The sequence below is a fragment of the Chlorocebus sabaeus genome, chromosome 11, assembly GCF_047675955.1.
Source record: "Chlorocebus sabaeus isolate Y175 chromosome 11, mChlSab1.0.hap1, whole genome shotgun sequence".
In the NCBI taxonomy this organism is placed as follows: Eukaryota; Metazoa; Chordata; class Mammalia; order Primates; family Cercopithecidae; genus Chlorocebus; species Chlorocebus sabaeus.
In genome coordinates this window covers 68,786,618-68,811,642 of record NC_132914.1, presented here as the reverse complement: position 1 = coordinate 68,811,642, position 25,025 = coordinate 68,786,618, and the positions used below count along the sequence as shown (strand labels likewise).

Here is a 25,025-nt window from a genome sequence, read left to right as displayed (position 1 = left end):
TGGAGGACTCTTCTCATGCTGCCTTCTGAGTCTTTCTTGGATTCTTTGAGGGTCTTCAGGAGGGTAAATTCTTTGCCTTTTACAGATAGATTTGCTTTGTTTTTTTTTCCCTTAAGCACAAAATGCCTTTCTCAAAGGCATTGAGAGAAAAACTAAGTGTGAAGGGATAGATGGTTAATATTGTTCTGATCAAAACTGAAGTGTGACTATAAAACAACAAGGCTGGCCGCATGCGGTGGCTCACGCCTGTAATCCCAGCACTTTGGGAGGCCGAGGTGGCCAGGTCACGAGGTCAGGAGTTTGAGACCAGCCTGGCCAACATGTGAAACCTCGTCTCTACTAAAAATGCAAAAAATTAGCCGGGCATGGTGGCAGGTGCCTGTAATCACAGCTACTCAGGAGGCTGAGGCAGGAGAATCACTTGAACCCACGAGGTGGAGGTGGCAGTGAGCCGAGGTCACACCACTGCACTCCAGCCTGGGCGACAGAGCAAGACTCTGTCTCAAGAAAAATCAAAAACAAAAACAAAACAACAAGGCTGATGTTTTGTAGCAGAGTCAATATTAAAAGAGGAATTCTAAAGGGTTTCATGCATAAGTAGCATCTGCAGCACCTTAAATATGACAAATACGGCCTTCACCTAAAGTTGACTATTGTGAAACAAACACACCAACAAACCCAAGTCCCCACATATTAAAAAATAACACCACTCATTGGATATGTAAGTTTGGTTGTACTTCTAAAATAAGAAAAATTTCAAAGCCCAAACATACCCAATTCACTAGTACCCTGAGTTATGGGGAGAAAAAAGCAGATATATAATAAATGTTTTACTGATATTATGCTACAGTTCATGAAAAAATAATATTATCTATGTTTCCCAACTTTCTAACCACCCTGCACAGTCACACCTTGTGCGTGTAAGAAGGAAAAGGATCACATGTCTCCCCGGTGAACTACAGGGTAAATGAACCAATGACCCTGAGAAATGCAAGTTTTGATTCTTGATTTTTGCTAGATGACTTAGAGACTTCTAGACTTACATTTTCTGAAGCTTTTGGCAGACTGAAAAACTGGGTAAATCTTCTAATAGGTTGTAAGACAGATCTCTGAAAAACAGAAGGTGCAAAAAGGGAAAATCTGTTACAAATAAATCATAAAGAAACATGCTTTGCTCTCCTTTTCCCTCCAAGATGTTATATTTCCCAAAGGCAGACTCTGATCATTTTCACAGCCCTGACATGGAGCAGGTAGTCACAGGCATTACTGGATTAACCAGTAGATTCAAATGTTGACTGAAACGTAACTGTTAGACTTCTTTAATTGCTTTAAATAATTTACTTAATGAATTCATTTATATTCTGTTAGTACTTCTCTATAATGCTCTAGCTATTATCTTACTGCAATGAGTACAAATTAAATTAAATAATTGTTCCTCTGTCTCTAAGAGCTGCTACATTTTCTACAGCTAAGATAAATCATTGTTGTTTCTTTTCTAATCAACTCTTTAAAAAATACCTAACAATTCAAAACAGCAGGAGCTTTGAAATCAATCACTACAAGAAGGAGGCGGGGGAATGGAATCTAAGAAAATCTTCAGCCAAAATTCAACAAATTACAGAATAACAAAAACATCTGGACATATTTATAGTATAATATAACTAATCTAAAGCAAGCCATCATAATTTGCAGAAAGTTTGAAAGAAAAGAAAGTTGGTAGATAATGTAACATAGATATACAAGAATAATTTTGTTTCACGTTTTAAAAGTTATCAGCTAATCAACTAACACATTTTCATGCCTGATTCTAATTCTTAAAACCAGATCACCACTATGCAATGGGAAAATCATGCTTTTTCTAAGAGGCTTTAAATTATTCTTATAATTGATCACTTTATCCTACACTTATTGAATAAATGGGATTTATAAAGGAATGAAGTCCATTTACTCCGCATAAATAGTACAAATGAAGCTGCCTGTAAACCCAAATTTGTAACTTTCTGAAGGTTTGAAAGATACCCCCCCACCCAATACCTCCAAAACCTCACACCTATGCACAAATATACTTGATTATTAATATGGTATGTATTTTTGAAAAGTAGTGAATATAATAAAATGGGCACACATATTATCAAAGCTGATAATTGGTTTACTCATCTCTGCAGGCTGCAAAGGGGATAATCCTTCATCGTCTACCTCTTAATAGAGGGAACATAAGACCTTCTACATAAAGGCATAGTGTTGCCTTCTACCTAATGATTTTCATGGCTAACACTGACCAAGCACTTTAAAAAAATTATTACTTTTTAAAATTCTGGGGTACATGTGCAGGATGTACAGGTTTGTTACATGGGTAAACGTGTGCCATGGTGGTCTGCTGCACCTATCAGCCCATCACCTAGGTATTAAGCCCAGGATGCATTAGCTTTTTTCCTTAATGCTTTCCCCCTCCCACCCTCCCCCAGCAAGGCCCAGTAAGTGTGGTTTCCCTCCCTGTGTCCATCTGTTCTCATTGTTTAGCTCCCACTTACAAGTGAGAACTTGCGATGTTTGGTTTTCTGTTCCTGCATTAGTTTGCTGAGAATAATGGCTTCCAGTTTCATCCATGTCCCCGCAAAGGACACGATCTGAGTCTTTCTTATGGCTGCATAGTATTCCATGGTGTATATGTAGCACATTTTCTTTATCCAGGCTATCATTGGTGGGCATTTGGGTTGATTCCACATCTTTGCTACTGTGAATAGTGCTTCAGTGAACATACATGTGCATGTATCTTTATAATATAATGATTTCTATTCCTTTGGGTATATACCCAGTTATGGGATTGCTGGGTCAAATGGTATTTCCAGTTCTAAATATTTAAGGAATTGCCACACTGTTTTCCACAATGGTTGGAAATTATATTCCTACCAACAGTGTAAAAGCATTCCTATGTCTCTGCAACCTCACCAGCATTTGTTGTTTCTTGACTTTTTAATAATCGCCATTCTGACTGGTGTGAGATGGTATCTCATTGTGGTTTTGATTTGCATTTCTCTAATGATCAGTGATGTTGAACTATTTTTCATATGTTTGTTGGCTGCACGTATGTCTTTTTTTGAGAAGTGTCTGTTCATATCCTTGGCCCACTTTTTAATGGGGTTGTTTTTTTCTTGTAAATTTGCTTAAGTTCTTTGTAGATTCTGGATATCAGCCCCTTGTTAGATGGATAGATTACAAAAATTTTCTCCCATTCTGTCAGTTGTCTGTTCGCTCTGATGACAGTTTCATTTGCTGTGCAGAAGCTCTTCAGATTAATTAGACCCCATTTGTCAATTTTTGCTTTTGTTGCAATTGCTTTAGGCGATTTCATCATAAAGTCTTGGCTCATGCCTATGTCCTGAATGGTATTGACTAGATTTTCTTCTAGGGTTTTTATAGTTTTGAGTTTTACATTTAAGTCTTAATCCACCTAGAGTTAATTTTTGTATAAGGTGTAAGGAAGGGATCCAGTTTCAATTTTCTGTATATGGCTAGCCAGTTCTCTCAGCACCATTTATTAAACAGAGAATGCTTTGTCCATTGCCAAGCACTTCCTATATAAAGGTACCATGTTTATAGCTTTATTTGTATTATCTGGTTTAATCCCTGTGGCCACCTTATGAGGGAGGCACTATGATTCTAACCATACAATATGAAATGACTTGCCTAAGTTGACCCAGCTAGTAAGTGGGGAATGTTACACATAGCCTATAGAATGGGCTAAATAATTCCCATGCACATGATGCAAAACTAGGCATGTACAGTGAAATTTCCTCAAGTAACAAGTACTCACTGGATGAGTTAGCCGAAGGGGAAGAGCTCTCAGATCTCTATCTCCAGGAGAACATACAGCACCTTGTACTAGGGGTGAGGCTCCTGGGTTCTAGTCTCAACTTCAGCTAATTCTACTTGGTTGATACACTGGCTAAGCATTGGCATCTTTCTCAGGTCTCCTAAATGAGAAGACACCATTTTGCAGGGTCATTGGGAAGAAGAAATGATTATTATAGGTGAAAGTGCTTTGAAAATGACAAGATCTACTATGAATGTTATGTGTATTCCTGATGGCTTTTCAAGTTCCAACTTGAGGGAAGAATAATGGTTCCAAGGAAGTGAGAAAGATAATAAAAGCTAACACTGACTGAGAGTTACGGTGTCCCAGGTACTGCTGTAACTGTTTGACATGTAGTCATTTAATCAGTCCTCACGAGAACCCTCTGAAGGAAGTGGCTACATCTCCCTTTTATAAACTGGGAAACTGAGCTGCAGGAGGAATAAAAATGTGTTCAAGATCCCATGCTGGCATATAGAGTCTGGATTTGAACCAGAAAAGCTGGCTCCACAGCCTTTGCTTTTAAAGTCATTTTGCCAGTGAGCCTCCATTCATGCAATTCTAGACCCGAGTGATTACCACTCTTGGTGTGACATAGCAGAGACAGATGCAGTTTAAACACTGGCTCCTTACTTACTAGCTCTAGTATGTAAAATCCTAATCATATAACTGAGACAGTTTTCTGGAGAAATGGGGATGATTATATCTGCTCTGGGTGTGGTAGGCAGAATTCTAACATGGTCCCCCAAATTTCTACCGCCTGATATATACACACTTCCTCCCAGTTATTCAATCAAACTGGTTGTATTTGAATTCAAACTCACTTCTTTCTTGCCTTGTGACTTTAACATATTAACTTCTCTAATTCTGTTTTCTTATCTGTAGCTGCACTTCATGGGGTGGGGTGGGGAAGAAAGATTTGCTCTATACTCCCCTCCTTCAGATGTGAATCACTGACTCCAAGGCTACCAAGTGGTGTCACTACACCCACTGAGCAACTGGAGTCTGAAGGCTGGGGAAAGGCAGAATCACAGCAGCAGCCATTCCCGTTCATCTACTTAACATTCCGAGTGCTGCTAAGTAAAGCTTATGGTGAATTTACAGGCACTCAACTGCCACAGGTGCCTTCTATGTGAGTGCAGTGCCATGGCAAAAGATTAAGAGTCCTTTTATTAAGTCCCTACAATGCTTGAGGGGACAATAATTGTGTCGAGTGGAGGTTGAGGGAGAAGGCTGAAAATGGAAGGTCAAAACAAGGCTCCTTGAAGCCATGTAAACTACTTGTTTTCATAACACATGGGAAAGGCAGAGGAAAAAAGTCCCAAGTCAATAGAAATAACATATGCAAGCTTTTTAGCCATTACAGGAAACATTAGAACATGGCACTGACAACTATATTGGAAGAATGTTTGATCACCTTTATCAAGGATTATGTGGATCTGATATCTCAGTGTTTGATTTTGGCATCCATACTGGGTGGTTGATCCATTATGTTATTTTGTTCTGCTCTGCAAAGCCTTTAGAGGGGGAAATAAAGTGATTTGGCCTGTTCATGTCTTTTCTGAAAGAAAACATGTGCCAACTGAAAGTCTAGTGGGAGCTTGTTTGGGACTTAGAAAACAAAGGTACATTACCATTGTTACCAGGATCATGTCAGAGAGCCTGGACCAAAGAGGGCAAAGGAGGCCTAACCTCCTGCAGACCTGCAAGGAAAGAACTTTCTCCTCTCTTAAAGAGATTATTGAAATCATGTCTGCCATTTCACCCCTAAATGGAAGTTGCCTGTTTACACAACATTATTGCCTTACTGATACGCACAGCACTTGGAGATTAGGTAACTGATTGCAGACGGTTTGAGGAAGAGATGAGATCTGTGCTCCAGTTAAAGTCCTGTTAAAACACAAACCAGACATAATTCTTTCATTCGGGCATCACACAGTGACATATTTTGACTCACTGATGTTAAGACTGATCAAGCTCTAGCGGCAGTGTATGTTCTGGGCGAAGTCAAGAGTCTACTCAGTACTTACAAACTCTCCAGGTTTGCAGTTCCAGTTAAATCAGGAAATTCAGTTATTTGTGAGGCACCATTCAGAGTCCTAGAAGGAGGAGTATATGAGTATTACTGGCAGAAGATTCTAGACAGGGGTAATTTTTATTGCCATTTTCAAAGGACTTCAACCTATAATATTCATCTGGCTTTTCACAGCAACCCTGTAGAAGGAAAGTGATCCGTAAGAGACATAGAAACTTACAGTGTTCTTAGTTCAGGTAAATGTTGAAAAGCAGATCTCCCAACAAACTGGATGGGATTGTCATAGAAATGTCTAAAAGAAAGCCAAACAGCAATTAATATCTTAGAATAAAATTTGAAAGATGAATATCTGTTCAAAATTTGAACAAATACATTAAATGTACTTATGTAGTTTTTGATTATACTGTATTACATAACATTCCCAATTCCTTGGTTTCAGGCAAACCTCAAAAGTGTTTTGACTCACAGTATGAGACTTCTGGTAGGGAATCTGTACTATATAAAATTGAAGATTTCTGACAGCAAAGGAGATATGAGTGATAGTTACTAAGGAGAAAAACAAGTAAACTGAACACTTAACAGTTTCCCTCCAACATCTGTAGAATATCCACTGAGTGGCAAAAAGGTAATTCAAAGTACTGGCCATGAGACCATTAATTAATGAAAGATGAAGTCTATCTATCAGTATCTACTGAAGGTTATTATATCTGCTGGTCACCATAACATACACAAGAGACTCATCAAATTATTGGAGAGGAAATGAGCTATTCTGGCATGTCTAAAATTAGAATTTTCTTGAATTAATTATTGTTTTAAAAGGTAAGATATTATTAGAGCTTAAAAAATATTTTGTTTTACAGATGTTTTCACTGTAGTGGTATTTGAACTGCCTTGTCAATGGAGTGCCATATACTTTTTAGCTGAGTCTTTCTTCTAGTCCAACTAAACTCTACAAATATTCATTGTCTACCATGTTTAAAGTATGAGGGCAGGTATGTGAGGATTTAAATATTGATTTATTAAAAAGCTGTCACTGGGTAACTACTTTGGGCCTGGCATTACACTAGATGCTGGGGGTTTGAAGAAGAATGATAAGATGTTCCTGCGGTAAAGGAGCCTGGATTCAGCTGGGATAAAGCAAATAAATAACAGCATATCACTTTCTATTTAACAAAGCTCTTGCATATATATACATATAAGCTCTTGCATATATATATACATACACATGTGTGTATATATATATTTAACAAAGTCCTTGCATGTATGCACATACATATATGTGTGTGTGTATATATATGCAAAAGCTTATATATATATGCAAGAGCTTCGTTAAATAGAAAGTGTATATATATATATATATGCAAAAGCATATATATACACATGCTCAATTGATCCATGCAACAACTTTATAAGATTCATAGTGTAGATACTATTTTCTTCACTTTTGGAGGAGAAAATTGAGGCTCAGATACCTTGGCAAGCTCATTACCTCCCAGAGCCTCAATTTTCTAATTTGTTAAGCTGAGATAATAATGCTTAGTGGTAGGGTTTGCATAAGAATTAAAAGAGCTAATGCATGTGTAACATTTGAAACAGAACCTGGGATACAGTTGTTACCCAACAAACCTAAATCTTCTTCTGTCCTCCTACCCACTGAGCTCTTCTTTTCTCTTGGGATTAATCAGTAAGAGAAAGAGCTAGAGTTGGAATTTGGACCTTATGATGAAAAAATGGAGCCTTCCTCTTACTATCTTATTAGCTCTTAGCTATACCATGTACTTGTATGCATATAATTGTGTTCACATACATGTGTATATATATATACACACACACACTATATATATGTGTGTATATATATATACACAGATACACACTGGGCAGGTATGAATATACATGTTTGTGTGCATAAGGCAGAAGTATCATAAACACACAGAAGGAGTTTTAGGGTTCTCAGGAGGGAACTCTCTCATATGTTCGGGAGAGATTATAAAAAACTTCAAGAAATGGCATTTGAAATGGGCCCTGAAAGACAGAATTTCAAGAAGCATAGTGAGGGAATGGGATTGTAGGAGCAAAGGAAATAAGAAAAGAGCTTTGTTCCATGAACGTAACTTAGTCAGTCTGGTTTATGACTTAGGGTGATTGAAGAGAGCTTTGGGGAACTGGTTGAGAAGGTTGACTTAGGCAATGTGTAGCCTTAGGCTGTGAATGTTAGGGTGAGGAGTTTGAATTAGTGTAAATAGGCATCCTGAACACACGTTTCACAGCAGGAGCAACAAGATGGTTGCTGTGCTTCAAGGAAGATGACCCCGCCAACAGTGAAGGGAGGGAGGCCAGCCTCATGCAGACTGGTGAAAATCTAGATGTCATGGCTGGCAGAGAGGCTGGTGCAGTGGAGGTCAGGAGGTATGGATAGGATGGGGACTACAGAGGTGGAAATGAGGAGTGGGTAGCCAACTGGACCTAGAAAGCATTCACAGAAATGCAGGCTTTGAAGAGATGGAAACAGATGCAGAAGCAAAGAGAGGACAGTTTCAGGGAGAAAGTGGCTACTACTGTCAAATAGTGGATAGGAGCTCTAATACTTATGGTGGGGGGCTGGGGGGTGCGCTGCTAGTTCCTCAGGGAGTATTAGCATATCAAAAGAGTGATGAAAAACCAGTACTGTGGCTGCAGAAGGAGGAGCAAAGGCAATGTCATTTGCCAACCTCTTAATATGCAAATACTCTCTAATGAGGGCTAATGTTTATTGTCAATACACTTTAAAACTCTTAGTTTGGCAAAATATTGCCAGAACATTTCAGAAACAATGAATAGTTTTTTTCTTCCCGTTGTCAGGGCTAATTGGGACTCCTGCTCATTTGTGACAAATAACACATGGTTCCAGAAAGCCCGTCAATCCAGTTGGCACAGGACCAACATCTGCCGAGAAGTGCCCCTAGAGTCATGTTTAACAGTTGTCCTTACTCTCCTCCTCTATATTCAGGCTTCTCATTCACAGCCTCAGGTTTGATGGTGTCCCAAACCTGCCTTGGAGAGGAGCCTTTTGTCTAAGAGCCAGCCTCATACTCATAACTATATATCATCATTCTTCTGTATTAAATGTGAAATATAACATTTAGTTATACTTTGTCGTTGTAACTCTATTTTATTATTTTGTTGGAGACAGGGCTCTGTTGCCCATGGTGGACTTCAGAGGTGTGATCATAGCTCACTGTAACCTCCAACTCTTGGGCTCAAGTGATCCTCCTGCACTGGCCTCCCAAAGTGTTAGAATTACGGGCATGAGTCACAGTACCTGGCCTATTTTATTCTTTTATGGCATATAAATCCTCATATATGCCTTTCTAAAACATTATTTATCTTTCTAGATTTACATCCCAGTTTGTATAAATGTGATGTTTGGGCATAATAATGAATGAAGATAGAGGCTTAGCACAAAACAGTATACCCCTACCATCAATTTAGGCTGGAGTCTACTGCTGTAAAAGACATCTATTTGTATATAATAATTTATATTTCTGGTATACTCGGGTTTAAGTTCAGAATGACTATGCAGACTTGACATTAATGCTCTAAAACTCAGTTTTATTCCTTGGAAAACAGAGGTAATAAAAAGCATTATACAAGATTATTTTAAAGATACCTAGCACATCTGGAGATACAAATCATAATGTGATCTTTAAAAAATTCTTTTATATTATTTCAGTGTTCAGCTAGAACCTGGCAAAATGCATAGGTATATACTTTTCTGTATGAGCTCTTAGATTGACTGAGACAAAACTCAAGCAAATATAGAATATTCATTGTATTTAAAAGTATAATATATGCTATATTTCAGGATGGAGAAACCAAAAAGCATTATAATCACTTACATTGTAATAAGAGAAGGGTTGCCTACAAATGCTTTCTCAGGTATTGACCTGATATTGTTGCTATGAAATCCTCTAGAAAGAGAAAAAATATTATAAGAAATCATGTGTGGAGTAAAATTATTTAATAGAATCCCCCACCCTGACCACAGTGGCAATAATCAGAGCCTTTAGTAACCAGAAGACAACGTTAAATTCCTCTATGCATCTTGAAACTTAGGTGCCGTTATTTACTCTCTAGGGGATAAAAAAGTCATGTGCTGTCATCTTAAAAGAGAAATAAAGAATCTGAAAATAATAACTGCACTTCATGAAAACTCACAATCTAATGTTATAAGAAGGAAACCTGTTAATATCCAATAGAGCATCATTGTATAAAAGCCGGAGAGAGTGGAAACCATTTTTGGAGAGATTATGATCACTCCTACTGACCCCATTTGAAGCTAGAAGAGAAAATTGACTTAAGCTGCAGTGAAGTAAAGATTTAAGTAGTCTCCTCATGAGGACAAAATTTTCTGACTTGAAGAAAGGTGCCCTGGCTCACTGAGTCTGTAGTTATAAGCTGATTGTCATCTGTTGTTGTTGATGTTAAAGATTCAATGATCTTTTGAATCTTCAGAGAAGCAGATTCAAGGATCTTTGGAGCTTATTTGGGCCTGTGGCTGTATGAGGTGACCCTATGCCACAAAGCCCAGCTAAGCCACACATGGGGTTTCCTGAGTCGGAACACCCTAAGGGTTTTTCTTATAAACAAGCTCCTCTGTGTCTCCTTTAGCTGTATGTCTTATTTCTCACTGCTAGGGAAATGAGGTTCTATGTTTATTTTCCTTTCCAAGTGTTAGAACATTACTCACATAGGTTATTTATCTTTTTAGATACAAAAAAGCTAATTAAATTTTATCATCTAAAAGGCAGTATATGCAACCCAATGGCTGAAAGTCAGCTTTTCTTTAGTAAAATTATGGGGCTTTAGAATTAAATAAGATTCATTAAACAATTACAAATGAAATACAGTTGACCCTTGCACAAAATGGGTTTACACTGCATGGATCCACTTTTTGTTGTTGTTGTTGAGACAGAATCTTGCTCTGTCTCCCAGGCTGGAGTGCAGTGGTGCAATCTTGGCTCACTGCAATCCCCGCCCCTCTGGTTCAGAGCAATTCTCGTGCCTCAGCCTCCCAAGAAGCTGGGATTACAGGCATGTGCCACCAGGCCCGGCAAATTTTTGTATTTTTAGTAGAGACGGGGTTTCACCATGTTGGCCAGGCTGGTCTTGAACACCTGGCTTCAAGTAACCTGCCTGCCTTGGCCTCCCAACGTGCTGGGATTACAGGCATGACCACTGCCTGCGTGGCTCCACTTATACGTGGGTTTTCTTCAGCCTCTGCCACCCCTGAGATAACAAGACAAACATCTCCTCTTCCTCCTCAGCCTCCTCAATGTGAAGATGACAGGGATGAAGACCTTTATGATGATACACTTCCACGTAATAAATAGTAAATATATTTTCTCTTCCTTAGGATTTTTTAAATAACATTTTCTTTTCTCTAGCTTACTTTTATAAGAATACAGTACAGAATACATATACAAAATAAGTGTTAATGGACTGTTTATGTTATTGGTAAGGCGTCTGGCCAACATTAGGCTATTAGTAGTCAAGTTTTTAAGGAGTCAAAAGTTTTATGTGGGTTTTCTACTGTGCAAGGGTTGGTGTCCCTAACCCCGAGTTGTTCAAGGGTCAGCTGCAATGTATGTGAATGCATCTCATACTTTACTAGGCACAGACAGTTTGATTCATCTATTTCTAGACTTATGCAACCCAGAAATGTTCAAGTTCTCAGAAATGCTCAGCAACTAAATTCCATTTTAATTCTGTACTAAAAATCTACAAATTAAGTATATAAATGTTGGGAGAGTATATATGGCTTAGAAAAAGAGAAAAGAATATGACTTACAGAAATATATGTATTTCTTTTATATATATGTTAGAGAAACCCAGCATAAATAAAAAATATTATCTGGTATTTGCTAGAGATAGAATCAATTAAAATATATTTCAAGAGTACTTTATCATTATTTATATAAAGTTAAAATTTTCTAGCAAGTCATATTATGTAAAACAATCACATGTATTTTTAAATAAATTCACAAAAGGATAAAGTTCTCCCATTAAAATTGTCCTAAATACTTACAGTTCTTTAAGGTTGGAGAGTGTTCTAATTGCAGTGGGGAATTCATCAAGGTTATTGTAATTTAAATCTCTGAAAATGAGTAAACAGTATTTTCAGTTTTTTATTTAAAACTTCATATATACTCTACAAGGAAAGTTAACATGCTATTCCAATGAATCCATATGACTAATGGAAGTTCTCATTGCTTTTCTTGATGGAAAGAGATTTTCTTGGCTTGTTGACTACCAACATTCTGTAAGTATCTGCATTAATATGGTCATTTGACTAATCATAAGAAATTTGAGAGTCAAGGCTCAATGGCACTGGGGTGTCTCAAAAAGAAAGAGAGTGTGCCAGAGTATTAGCTTCTAAGTAGGAAAGATACCTCTTTGACCAGGTGTTGATGGCTGCCTGATGGAGCTCTTCAACTGAACCCGGCTCACTAATTGGCCAGCGTGAATTTGTGCTCCTCAGGGCTCCTGGATCACATCCCTGTTCTTGTTCCCTCCTTCACTCCCTTGTGACATGACATCTTGCAGGGCTGCTTTGTCTTTGACTTTCACAGGGTTCCCACATCCCTCCCAGCCTGAAGTCCAGGATGAATCTTACTTCTGGAGAAGTTTATGTGAGACAGGGTACTCTCAGAAAGGACATTTTTGTCTAGAATTTCTTCAGAGTCATAAATGATTCAGAAATAGGATGTTTTCCTTGATCTGTGCAGCAAAGTTCTATGTTATCCCTCATGACCAGAGATGAAGTGGTCAAATTATCTCAAATCATTAGTTTCTGTATCTGTTATAGCACAATTGGCTTTTCAATTTCATTACTCACAAGTGCTTTACAGACTTACTCTACCTTATATCTAGATCTTTGTATGAAAAAGTAATTGCCTCCTGGTCTCTGGGAATGGCAGATTTCCCAGATGACGCAGAAAAACCTTTTGGTCAGGCAATCACATGTGGTTAGACTCTCCTCTGTGGAGAATTACTGTTTAATTTTAAGAGAGAGATAATCTGACTGAGTTAAACATGAATCAAGGTTCCTACTTGTCTGGCACAAACCATCCTTAAGCTATACTGCAGGCAGGAAACGCGTGTCTTTTGTAGACATAAATTTTCTTCCTGTTTGTAAATCTCTCCAGATGCTCTGTTTTGATTAAACAAGGATTGGGCCCTTATAAATTACTTGGATTTCTAGTGAGGGAAAGGAAGAGGCTGGGAATAACCAAATTGCTTATCCTCTGTAGCCCTGGGCATGGTAGGGGAAGGGGAGACAATAAGACTCACATGAACTTTTCCCTGACATGTTTTGCTCTATGTTATTTACATGCAATCCTGCGTCCTTACCCCAAACATTGAGGTGGGGGAAAAAAAAGACTATTTATGGAAATACCCATCAAAGCCCATCTTGTTTTTCATTCCTGCTATTGTTCAAAAGGGCTGGAAGGTGATTTCCATTGCTGAGATTTCTGAGCCCAGCCCTGTGTAGCTAAGAGTTCTAATTTTTCCTAGCAGCTGATGGGAACTGCTTGTCTATGCCATTAAGTTGACATAAAGGTCCTGCCTGGACGAGTTCATCTTTGCCACCTAAGAGGAAACACGGTGTGACTTAACCCTGGAAAGAGCTGTTAGCGCTCATAGGCTAGAAGATGAATACCATCAACACAGGGTCCCTCAGGAAATGAGTAACCCAGATCTGGTTAGAAGCTAAATTGATCATGAACAAATTGCTAAGCTCTGTATGCAGATGAACAGTAGGCCCAAGGGCGCAGGAGAAGTGGTCTTTGGTCTTTTCATTTTGTGGTTCTGGTCAGAGCCAGCATTGCAGATTCAGTGACCTGTGTGGTTTATTGCATTTGAGTATTAAAAATGTGAGGGTAGGGATGGTGACATGGCTGCAACCACCCTCCTCTTCCAGCACACTCAGGACTCTCCCTGCCTGTCACCTCACTCTCATCACACCTTTCTCAACAGGGCAATGAAGAGCGGCTCCTCCCCCGGGAAAAGCCTGGGTCCCTGCTGTGGCCCACAAGAACCTCTACCTTGGCTCTGTGAGAGTGTCTAGGATATGGTCAGCTGACTGGACTCTGTTTTTACTATAGGTATCAATTAAGAACTGAACTTTTGACTTATTCTTTGGAAGTAGTATATAGTAGTAAACACGGATTTCAGAATCAGACTAGAGGAGGAAGCAAATCTCAGTTCTGCTACTGACTAGATATGTAATCACTTTACCTTGCTAGAGCCTAAAATGGGATACTGTAAGAAGTAATTAAAACAATGTATGCCAAATGCTAAGTGCAATATTTGATTATAGATATACTCAATAAATAGTAGCTATTATTACTTTTCACCTTTTTTTTCTTTTTTTGAGACAAGGTCTTGCTCTGTCACCCAGGTTGGAGTGCAGTGGCATGATCACAGCTCACTGCAGCCTCAAATTCCTGGGCTCAAGCATTGGCCTCCCAAGTGTTAGGATTACAGGCACGAGCCACCATGCCCCGTCCCTTTTTCATCTTTTGAATTGCTTTAGCATGAGCCATCACTGTTTCCTAATGAGATGCCTGTTCAGCTGAGATTGAAGACGCAGGCATTGGCCTGGCCTGCATCCTCTCATTCAGCGGGGAGTACCAGACTCATGAACAGCGAGCCTGCGTGATCCTTGACAGAGACTACACGTTTCTAAGTGAATAGTCACTGTGCAGTCGAGAACATCTCATTTAGTCTATAACGATTCTAACTAATTTATCACTCTCATTAGATTAAAATAAAATCCCAATTTTATTGCTCAGCCCAGTGAGGGTTGTGTGTGTAAGATAATGCCACTGTAAATATCTGTTGAAAGCTTAGGCAATTAACCAAACCAAACGAAGTTTGGCTTTAAGGCTATTTTGATTCTTTCAGAATATTCATGAAAATACTGAAAAAAGGGAAACAAATAAAAGGTCAACTCACAAAGTCTCTAGGCTGTGGAGCCCATCAAAGCATTTCTTTCCCAGGGAGTGGATTCTATTGTTATGGAGATGTCTGCAGTAGAACATTACAGATAGTTAGGAAGACACACTGCACAGAGCACACTCACCATTTTGATAGCTTAAATCCAAAGAAACTTACACTGAAGAATGTACTAATTATAAGCAGCTAACTTAAAAAATGGCTATATGCTGCATTCACTCATACCACAGATGATTCTATACCACAGAATTTTAAAAACAGTCACAATTTTTTACCTTTTAGCTTTGGGACATCAGGGTGTGTATAATAATATGTGCAACAAAATTGGTATAAGTAAGTTTGGGTTTCAAGGCTTTTTAAAAAAAATTTTAAGTTCAGGGGTGCATGTGAAGGTTGGTTACACAGGTCAACTTGTTTCATGGGGGTCTATTGTAAAGATTATTTCATCACCCAGGTATTAAGCCTAGTACTCACTAGTTATTTTCCTGATCTTCTCCCTCCTCCCACCTTCCACCCTCTGATAGGTCCCAGTGTCTGTTGTTGCGCTCTGTGTGTCCATGTGTGCTCCCATCATTTAACTCCCACTTCTAAGTGAGAACATTCAGTATTTGGTTTTCTGTTCCTGTGTTAGTTTGCTAAGGATAACGGCCTCCATTCATGTTCCTGCAAAGGACATGATCTTTTTCTTTTTTATGGCTGCATAGTATTCCACGGTGTATATGTACCACATTTTCTTTATCCAGTCTATCGTTGATGGGCATTTAGGTTGATTCCATGTCTTTGCTATTGTGAATAGTGCTGCAGTGAACATACACATGCATGTGTCTTTATAATAGAATGATTTCTATTCCTTTGGGTATACACCCAGTAATGGGATTGCTGGGTCAAATGGTATTCTGTCTTTAGGTCTTTGAGGAGTTGCCACACTGTCTTCCACAATGGTTGAACTAATTTACATTCTCAAGGCATATTTGTAAGCATAGTTTGTTCAGCATGGCTTTGGGATATAGGATGTTAAGCAGTGATACTGACCATCATTGACACCTGGAGGATAGATGTAGCAAGCACATTTTCCAATAAAGCTGAAGGCATATAATGGCTACCTTCCCAGAGCAGGGGCACAGGTTAACAGGAAACAACAATTTCAGTCACAGGCAATGGTGATCAGATTTTTCTGCTGCCCAAAGAGATTAGTTATCTTGACACAGTATTGGTGTATATAATTATCATCTTTGGCTCAACTGGTAAGTCAGTTAGGTCAGAGCCAGTGAGAACAGCTGTGCACAACTGAAAACTGGACCAACTCTCAAAAGGATTTTAGAAAATGGGCTTAAGGAGGACAAGGTTTAAAAGTGTAGCTGGATCTGTATAAATCCATTTCCTCTAGTGGAGGAAAAGAAATTAAAGCATATATCCAACTTCTGGTGGGTCAGTAGCATCATCTTTATATGTGAAATTCAGTGTAGAAATTTCTAATATCACAAAATTTCTTTTCCTTCTATGCTAAGATTTTTGTTCTAATAAATAAATTTTCATTTTAGGTGAGATTTATGTAACATTCATTGAGGATCTTCTACATGCAGCATATGAGGAAGGAGATTGAGGGGAACCTAAAAAGATAAATAAGATATTGTCCAGCCCTCAAAGGAGTATATACTACAGTGCAAGGGACAGACATGTCATCAAATGGAATGATTGAAGGAAGCGGTGGGTCAGTGGGTGGGCATGAAACAAAGAGAGAAATAGTGAGATGAAGCCTTCCTCGATGATTGGTAATTATATTATACATGTGAGGGTCATATTGCTACATTTTTAAAGAAGACTGATTATTTTTCAAACTATTACTTCTTTGAGAATCATTTTTTGATTCACTGAAATAATGAAATCTAGACATATGGGGGGAAAAGCTGTGCAAATGCATAACATGCTGTCAATTAAACCACCTTTGCAAAAATACAACAGTGAGAAAAATATGACAAGGAAAGAGATCTAACCTAACTGACTCCATCTTGCCTTTAACCTCCAAGCTGCCCTTGTCTATTCCTGGGCGTAGGCTGAACTGACTTTCGGAGGAATTTAGTTTATAGTTTAACTTTGAAACAAAATGATAACAGCCTGTTTCCAAAACAAACTCTCTCCTTGCCTGGGGACCAGACTGCCTTTGTAAAAGTAACAAATTAGCCACAGATTAGAAATTATGGTTTAGGAGTCATGTAGCCAGAGGCCACAAGACTCCTAACCTCTGAGTTGCTCCTGTGGATGACATCGCTATTGTTTAAAACTTAAGATTGGTGTTCAAGATATTTTTCAGACCATGCATTCTGCTAGATCAGATGGAACCACCCAGATGGGTAAACTGGCCCATCTGGTCTTAAGGCCCCACCCAGGACTGACTCAGAGCAAGAGGACAACTTCAGCCCCCTATGATTTCATCCCTGACCCAACAAATCAGCATTCCCCATTCCCTAGCTCCCTGCTAGCCAAACTATCTTTGAAAAAACTCTTGCCTCTGAATTTTCAGGGAGGTTGATTTGAGTAATAATAAAACTCTAGTCTTCCATTGAGCTGGCTGTATGTGTGTTAAACTATTTTTTTTTTTTTTTTTTTTTTTGAGACAGAGTCTCACTCTCTTCTCCAGGCTGGAGTGCAGTGGCACAATCTTGGCTCACTGCAACCTCGGCCTCTTGGGTTCAAGTGATCCTCCTGCCTCAGCCTCCCTAATAGCTGGGATTACAAGCGTGTGCCACCATGCCCAGCTAATTTTTGTATTTTTAGTAGAGGTGGGGTTTCACCATGTTGGCCAGGCTGGCCTTGAACTCCTGACCTCAAGTGATCCACCCACCTTGGCCTCGCAAAGTGCTGGGATTACAGGCGTGAGCCACCATGCCGGCCTTGTGTGTTACTCTTTATTGCAATTCTCTTGTCTTAATAAATCGGCTCTATTTGGGCAGTGGGCAAAAGGAACTCATTGAGCAGTTACATCATTTGTTCTCATTTCTCTTTCCTTGGTAAGGGTTCAGAAAGTTCTTATTAGAGAATAAGAAGAGCATCTTTCAATTTGACCTGAATTATCAATCATTTTTAAAAATAAGGAATTTTTATTAACTTAGGTTACTGTACTAACTGTACAGTGCGGTGACTCCTTGTGCAATATGTAATGGGCTCCTCTAAGGCAGAGGTCATATTTCATTATCTTTGTATGCCCTGCTGTGCTTGGCACCTAGCAGGTGCTTGATAAGTATTGTTTAAGTCATTTACACAATTGGAGCATTTATAAGTCATTTTGGGGAGGGGCTCAGGAGGTTTTCCTCCCTTAAAATGTCCCCATTTAAGCTTTGAAGAGCCAGCATTTTAAGGCCAAGGTCTTCCAGTGACATTAGAAACTGTTAAAAGAGAGAGAAAATCAATAAAACTTACAGAACTACCAAGCTGGAGAGGTTTCCAAAGGCATAGTCTGGTATGTGGTGTATTTTGTTCAGGGCCAAGGTCATGGCTTGCAATGCTGATAAACTTCTAAAAGCCTGGACGGGGATTTCTGTTAAAGCGTTGTCATCCAGCCACAGGTGCCTCAGGGAATGCAGGCCACTGAAACAGCTTGGGGGCACATAGCTGATGTGGTTAGCATCCAGACGCCTGTGGAAGAAAGCAAGCAAGAATGGAAAAGAGAGCAAAGCCCAAGCCGAAGGTCAACTTTGCAGGAAAACCCTCCCCATGCATGACGAACAAGAGTGGAACAGGGCCTGGGGTCCCCGGGAGCCCTGACATCCGCAGCATTTTCTTCTCCAGATGAGCTCTCCTTCTCATTCATGTGTAGACTGTTGCTTCCTAGGTCCTCTGGCTCTAAAATTCCATGGTGCTACGATTCTCTTCCAGGCTTGTAGGTAATGTTCTTTCATGGATGGAAGCGGCCTCCCCTGAGGTATGGAGTTTCAGTGTGATGATCTTTTAGTTTCTTTCTGACACTAGCATAGAGATACCCTTTTCTTCCTCCCACCCTAAGCCAAAAGAATGTCTTTGCTTTCCCTGGCTGTTTTGAACACACTAAATATACTAGTCTAATAGGTTGTTCAGTAAGCTCTGGGAAAAGATTATTTCATTTCAGTATTTGAAGGAACTGAGGTTTTTTTTTTTTTTTTGAGAAGAAGTCTCTCGCTCTTGTTGCCCAGCCTGGAGTACAATGGCGCAATCTCGGCTCACTGCAACCTCCATCTCCCGGGTTCAAGCGATTCTCCTGCCTTAGCCTTTCGAGTAGCTGGGACTACAGGCGCTTGCCACCATGCCCAGCTAATTTTTGCATTTTTCGTAGAGACAGGGTTTCACCATGATGACCAGGCTGGTCTCGAACTCCTGACCTCATGCGATTCACCCACCTCGGCCTCCCAAAGTGCTGGGATTACAGGTGTGAGCCACCACACCCTGCCGAGTAATTTTTTTTAATTTTTAATTTTTTATTTTACTTTAAGTTCTAGAATACATGTGCAGAACGTGCAGGTTTGTTACATGGGTATACATGTGCCATGGTGGTTTGTTGCACCTATCAACACATCATCTAGGTTTTAAGCCCTGCATGCATTAGGTATTTGTCCTAATGCTCTCCCTCCCCTTGACCCCCACCTGCCGATAGGCCCCGGTTTGTGACGTTCCCCTCTCTGTGTGCATGTGTTCTCACTGGAGCTGAGTTAAGTTTTCATAGACTGCTAGAGACACGCCTCAGGGAAAACAGAGAGGGGGCCCCTCCCTTTTTCTTAGGACAGCACTGAAAAGCCTGAAAACTGCTGGCTTTCTTGCTTATCCTAACCATTTGTGTGAAGAAGATGTTTGTTTTTCTGGCATTCTAAAGGAATAATAAAATTAACAACTTTCCAGCTTTTGCTTCCTTTTCCTACACTCCATTTTCATCTGTTTTAAAATGGGGAAATACATCTAAAAATAAGTCTGGTTAATGAGCTGTTGCCACCTCAAAGCCAGCAGAGGGAGTGCAATACATTTATTTTGCCCCAATCCAACATAAACAGTGGCTATAATGTAAAGGTCCTAACTTTTCGTATGGAAGTGACAAAACTCACATCATTTGCAATTTTCTGTAAGACGTACGAATACTAGAACCACCATCACTCAAACTATGCTTCCAATAGCCCTCACTTGTTTTTTTCCCAATCTGTTTTTAAGACCCACACATTTGCATTTTCAAAGATAGGATTAAAAAAAGAAGAGTTGTATTTTAGTGGCCCATGTATTAGGTAGGATTAGAAAATCACAAGTGGGTTCTGAAAAATGTTTTCGGAAGCATTTAAGACTAAACAGATGCAGGAAGCACACCAGGATCACAAAATAATCTCCAGCAAACCAAAATTAAACAATTTAGAAATGAAATTCTTTGTTGGGAGGAAGCTCATTTCTATGGAAAGCAGCTTCCTCACTTTTGGCCACTATGCCACTTCAATCATCTTCTGATTCCTACTTTTACGGACTGAATGGGAAGGAATAAGCAATGCCTCAAAGGCCCTCCCTGAGCCACATTTTGATAATAGCTGAGATAAGGTCACTTGGAGCAAATTTTAAGAGTTGGGTGTCATAGACCATTTACAATTAAATTTCCAATAGAACAATTATCATTGTAGGCAACAGAAACACAGCTTTCAAATATCTTAAGGTTTTGTCAACAAATGGAGCCAGAAATGTTTAGAAAACTCAACACCATCTCTCCTTCCTTTCTCTAGCAACAATGTGCTTGGCTTATGCTCACATAAGGTATAATTTCATCAGGAGATAAAGAGGTGATTGCTTTTGTTTGACTAGAAGTAAAGCACACATGTAAGCTCTCCTTAACTATTGCACTGATTAAAGGATAGAGACTTAATAATTTGAGCTTCTACGTTTATGCTGATATGTTGACTGATCATTGCCAGTCGTTTATGCATTGAAAGTATGAGTGGTGGCTGGGCCAGGTGGCTCACACCTGTAATCCCAGCACTTTGAAAAGCTGAGGCAGGCAGATCACCTGAGGTCAGGAGTTCCAGACCAGCCTGGCCAACCTGGCGAAACCCCATCTCTATCGAAAATACAAAAAATAGCTGGGCGTGGCAACGCACACCTGTAGTCCCAGCTACTTGGGAGGCTGAGGCAGGAAAATCACTTGAATCCAGGGGGCAGAGGCTGCAGTGAGCCGAGATCATGCCTGGCCAACAGAGTGAGACTCTGTCTTAAAAAAAAAAAAAAAAAAAAGAGTGGTTTCTAAAAGTCTTGGACTGGGCATGGTGGTTCATGCCTGTAATCCCAGAACTTTGGGAGGCCGAGGTCAGGGGTTCAAGACCAGCCTAGCCAACATGGTGAAACCCCATCTCTACTAAAAATACAAAAATTAGGTGGGTGTGGTGGTTCATGTCTGTAATCCCAGCTACTTGGGAGGCTGAAGCACAAGAATTACTTGAACTCAGGAGGCAGAGGTTGCAGTGAGCCAAGATCTCGCCACTGTATTCCAACCTGGGCAACAGAAAACAAAATAAAATAAAAATGTCTTGAAAATGACAAACCTTAAAGTTCATTGCAAACGTTGGGATGCATTTATGGAAAAGGCTCTTTCAGCATGAAGTCATAGGATTGTCTTCTTTGGTATTTTATGTTGCTACCAAAGTTTCTGCTGTATCTTGAAGTGACCCAGGTATCAGTTCCCAATGTTAATATAGCCGTTTCTCTGGACAAATATCTTTTATGAATCACGTTTCTTTTCCCCCCAGAAAAAGGATGTAATCTGGCCTCCACACTATCATCTTATACCAATTTGCTATCTGAAATGAAATGAGTAAGACAGGAGAATTCTTCAGAGATCAAACACTCTAAATACTAATATTCCCAGATGTAATGCTCAACAGCGTAGACCTTCAGATGTTCCGAGTGAAGCATCAACACATCTCTCTACTAAACAGTTTCTTCATATAAGTAGCTCTCGATAAATGATACTCCTTCTAAATGCAGTGTTTTAGAGTTCATATCCACCTGACCTCAGTGGTCTAAATCTAGTTCAGGTATATTGTTCACACTCAAAGGCATTATCTGATTTAATTTCCTCCTCCAGCTTTGTTAAGGAATAATTGACAAATAAAAATTGCATATATTTATGGTATACAATGTGATGTTTTGATATATGTATATATTGTAAAATGATTAAATCAAGCTAATTAACATATCCATCACCTCACATACTTAACATTTTTTTGTGGTGAGAACATTTAAGATCTAATCTATTAGCAATTTTCAAGTATAAAATACATTATTATTAACTGTAGTCATCATGCCATACAATGGATCTTCAGAAGTTATTCATCCTGTCTAACTGACGCTTTGTACCCTTTCTCCAACATCTCCCCACTCAACCACTCCCACTCCCAGCCCCTGGCAACCACTATTCTACACTCTGCTTCTATATCTGATTTACTCTTAACAGAAGATCCCAAGGGTAAACAGGAGTAGAGAATTAATTATCCAGTCACTCATACAGGTGGTTCTTTCACAACAAGGTTAAGACTGTGGACGAAGCAGCTGACAGGGCAGAAGCTGTGTCCATTCAGTAAGTAAACAAAGAGTTCATATTATGTCAATCTGGTCTTTTCAGGCAGCTGAACATTCTCTATTCATATATTTGAAAAATGCAATATTTTAGCAGTTGGGTATAAGATAACATCACTATCCAGTACAAGAAGACATATACATACAAAATATGGTTCCATAATAGACTTATTGTCAGTAGCAACAAAAATAACTACATTATATAGTTCTGCTTTTAAGTATTTCTTTGTTATTTCCATTTTATGCAAGTCACAGAGGGTGTGTGTGTAGGCACCTTAGAATCCATAAATTAGTGCAGAGATTTGGAATAGGAAGTTCCAGGTTCCAGCCAATTCTAGAAGCTGTATGACCTTGGCCAAATCAACAGACTCAGCTTTCACATCCGTAAAACGGGGATAACTCCTCTCTGTCTTATAGGGTTGCTTGTTGCTTTATGATTACGGAAATAACACAACAGGACTTTGTAAATATAAAGTACCTTAATGATTTTAAATATTATTATATGAAGCTGGTTAGCACTTTGTATTGTTGTCTTTTGACCATTGAAACCATTCAGAAAAATAAAGGTAAATTCAAATTTTGTTTAAGCAAAAGTGGCTAAAATGAGTGCTGGATTGTCACTGAATTTCAGTTCTGCGAAATGCAGCCTATTTCTTTCAACCCTCATAATAGAAATAATTTAGAGGTCCCTGTATTTAGACTTATGGAAGTCACCCTTATTTTTTCAGCCTTTCCTATTATTGCTATGCATGTGTATACACACACACACACACACACACACAATGCAACAAGGCAAATAGTTTTGTTTCTGATACATCATCGATTACAGTATCTGCATTCCGAAGGTCAAAGAAGTGGTGACATTTTCAGACAAAGTTTCTAGCAACGATCTGGGCATCTTGGCCATTTAAGCATCCACTGAAATTGTGACAGAAGCAACCCCAAACCTGTCTGCAGTTATGCGCAGCAAAGTAAAACACTTTCAATAACGAGTGGCCTTGTCTTCATTCAAATAAAAGCTCTTAATTATGATCTTGAAATGCCATCTGAAAAGTGATCACTATATGGGAAATACAGTGATTTTATGCTCCTTTTGGGGGAGGTCTGTTATATATAGTTTATAGTATGTAGTATGTATAATTTATAGGTAAAACAAAAATTTTCCCTACATCTTATGCCATCTACAACCACCTACATAATGGGCATGTGGTAAACTGGAAAGTGCACTGAATTAGGAGACTTGAGACACAGATTCAGGTCAAGACACTGTCATTTAATTCCAAGATTTGAGGGCATATTGATATCTCTCTCTGTGGACCAATGTTCACATGTATAAGGCAGAATCACATGTCACAGAATTGCTTTGGGAATTAAATGAGAAAATATGAATGTGTTTTGTAAACAGTAAGCATTCTACTTTTTAATGACAGGCTTTATTATTTGAGGAAAACCTTCAAATTTAGGAAGTGGTATCATTTTTTTCCCTCTAAAAGTTTATTTTATTCTTCCTGAAGTTTCTTAACCCTTTATCATTTCACATCTGTCTATGGGAGATTGCCATTTTCTTGCCATATGGGCTGGTGATTCTCTATTTACCATACATTCTTTAATCAGTACGCTATGCTGCATGTTTTAATCAGTATTATAGTAAGGTTTCCATTACAGAGAAAAGAGGATGCATATCTTCTGTGTTAGGCCAGCAATAGAATAGCTTGTGTCCAAAAGGCTAAAATGGCTGAGAAAAAATATTACAACACCTGGTGCAAGAACAGAGTTTTATTAAGTATGAGTCTTTGCGATGTTACTTAGAGGGCTACAACTGATGAGGAGGGGTCATGGCATGACTTTCAGGTGTGTGTTGAAATCACTCCTTCTCCGGAGGGAGGGCTTGAGGTTGAAGACTCCACAATTACTGACGAGGCTCTGCTGCTCAAGCTGCTTGGCCAAGGGGACTGTCTCTTATGGACCCAGCTGTTGCATCCCCACCACTGAACCTGGTCAAGAGGCCTCAATAACTGTGAGTATCCAAAGTTAAGTGGAGTCTGGATGACATCACTCCCAGATTTCTGGGCTACCTGTCTGTGAGAAATGACTCATCCTCTCCCAGCAGTCTTCAAGGTTTGCATAAAAGTGTTTCTCTGAAATGAGGGTGTTGTAGGCTTTCTGACTGGAGGCACTAATAATACATGTGCTGTAGAAAGGTCACTCTAATAGCCGTGTGTAGGAGGGCCTGGTGGGAAAGTATATGAACAAGACAGTTGCAGTCATCAGGTTGAGAAAGATGAGTACCTGAAGGAAGTGTGGAAATGGAGAGGAAGGGCCTACTATGAGGGATGTTAAATATGTGGGCCTGGTAGAACTTGGTGACTCCCCAGATGTGGCCAGAGAGGAAGGTGAGGAAACTATGGTGAATCAGCATTCTGGCCTGGGCAACTGGATAGATGGAGGCCATGCAAGAACAGAGATGAATGTTACCCAGTATTAGGTAAAATAAAAATAAAACATAACTCCATGTTCACTGTGAATGTAGTTCTGTCATATCAATGTGTTCTACGTGGCAAAGAGCCAGAAGGT

General features: G+C 39.3%; 1 protein-coding gene across 1 annotated transcript in view; it reads right to left on the bottom strand.

The window, feature by feature from the left end:
• LGR5 (leucine rich repeat containing G protein-coupled receptor 5) overlaps positions 1-25,025 on the bottom strand; it is a 147,557-nt gene that overhangs the window by 13,698 nt on the left and 108,834 nt on the right. Inside the window, exons 5-12 of the mRNA XM_008004027.3 lie at positions 18,303-18,518; positions 14,886-14,957; positions 11,953-12,021; positions 9,764-9,835; positions 6,109-6,180; positions 5,884-5,952; positions 5,672-5,743; positions 1,044-1,109 (exon numbers count right to left, since the gene is read on the bottom strand). Of these exons, the coding sequence (XP_008002218.1) occupies positions 1,044-1,109; positions 5,672-5,743; positions 5,884-5,952; positions 6,109-6,180; positions 9,764-9,835; positions 11,953-12,021; positions 14,886-14,957; positions 18,303-18,518 (708 nt within the window). The remainder of the gene's footprint in view (positions 1-1,043; positions 1,110-5,671; positions 5,744-5,883; positions 5,953-6,108; positions 6,181-9,763; positions 9,836-11,952; positions 12,022-14,885; positions 14,958-18,302; positions 18,519-25,025) is intronic.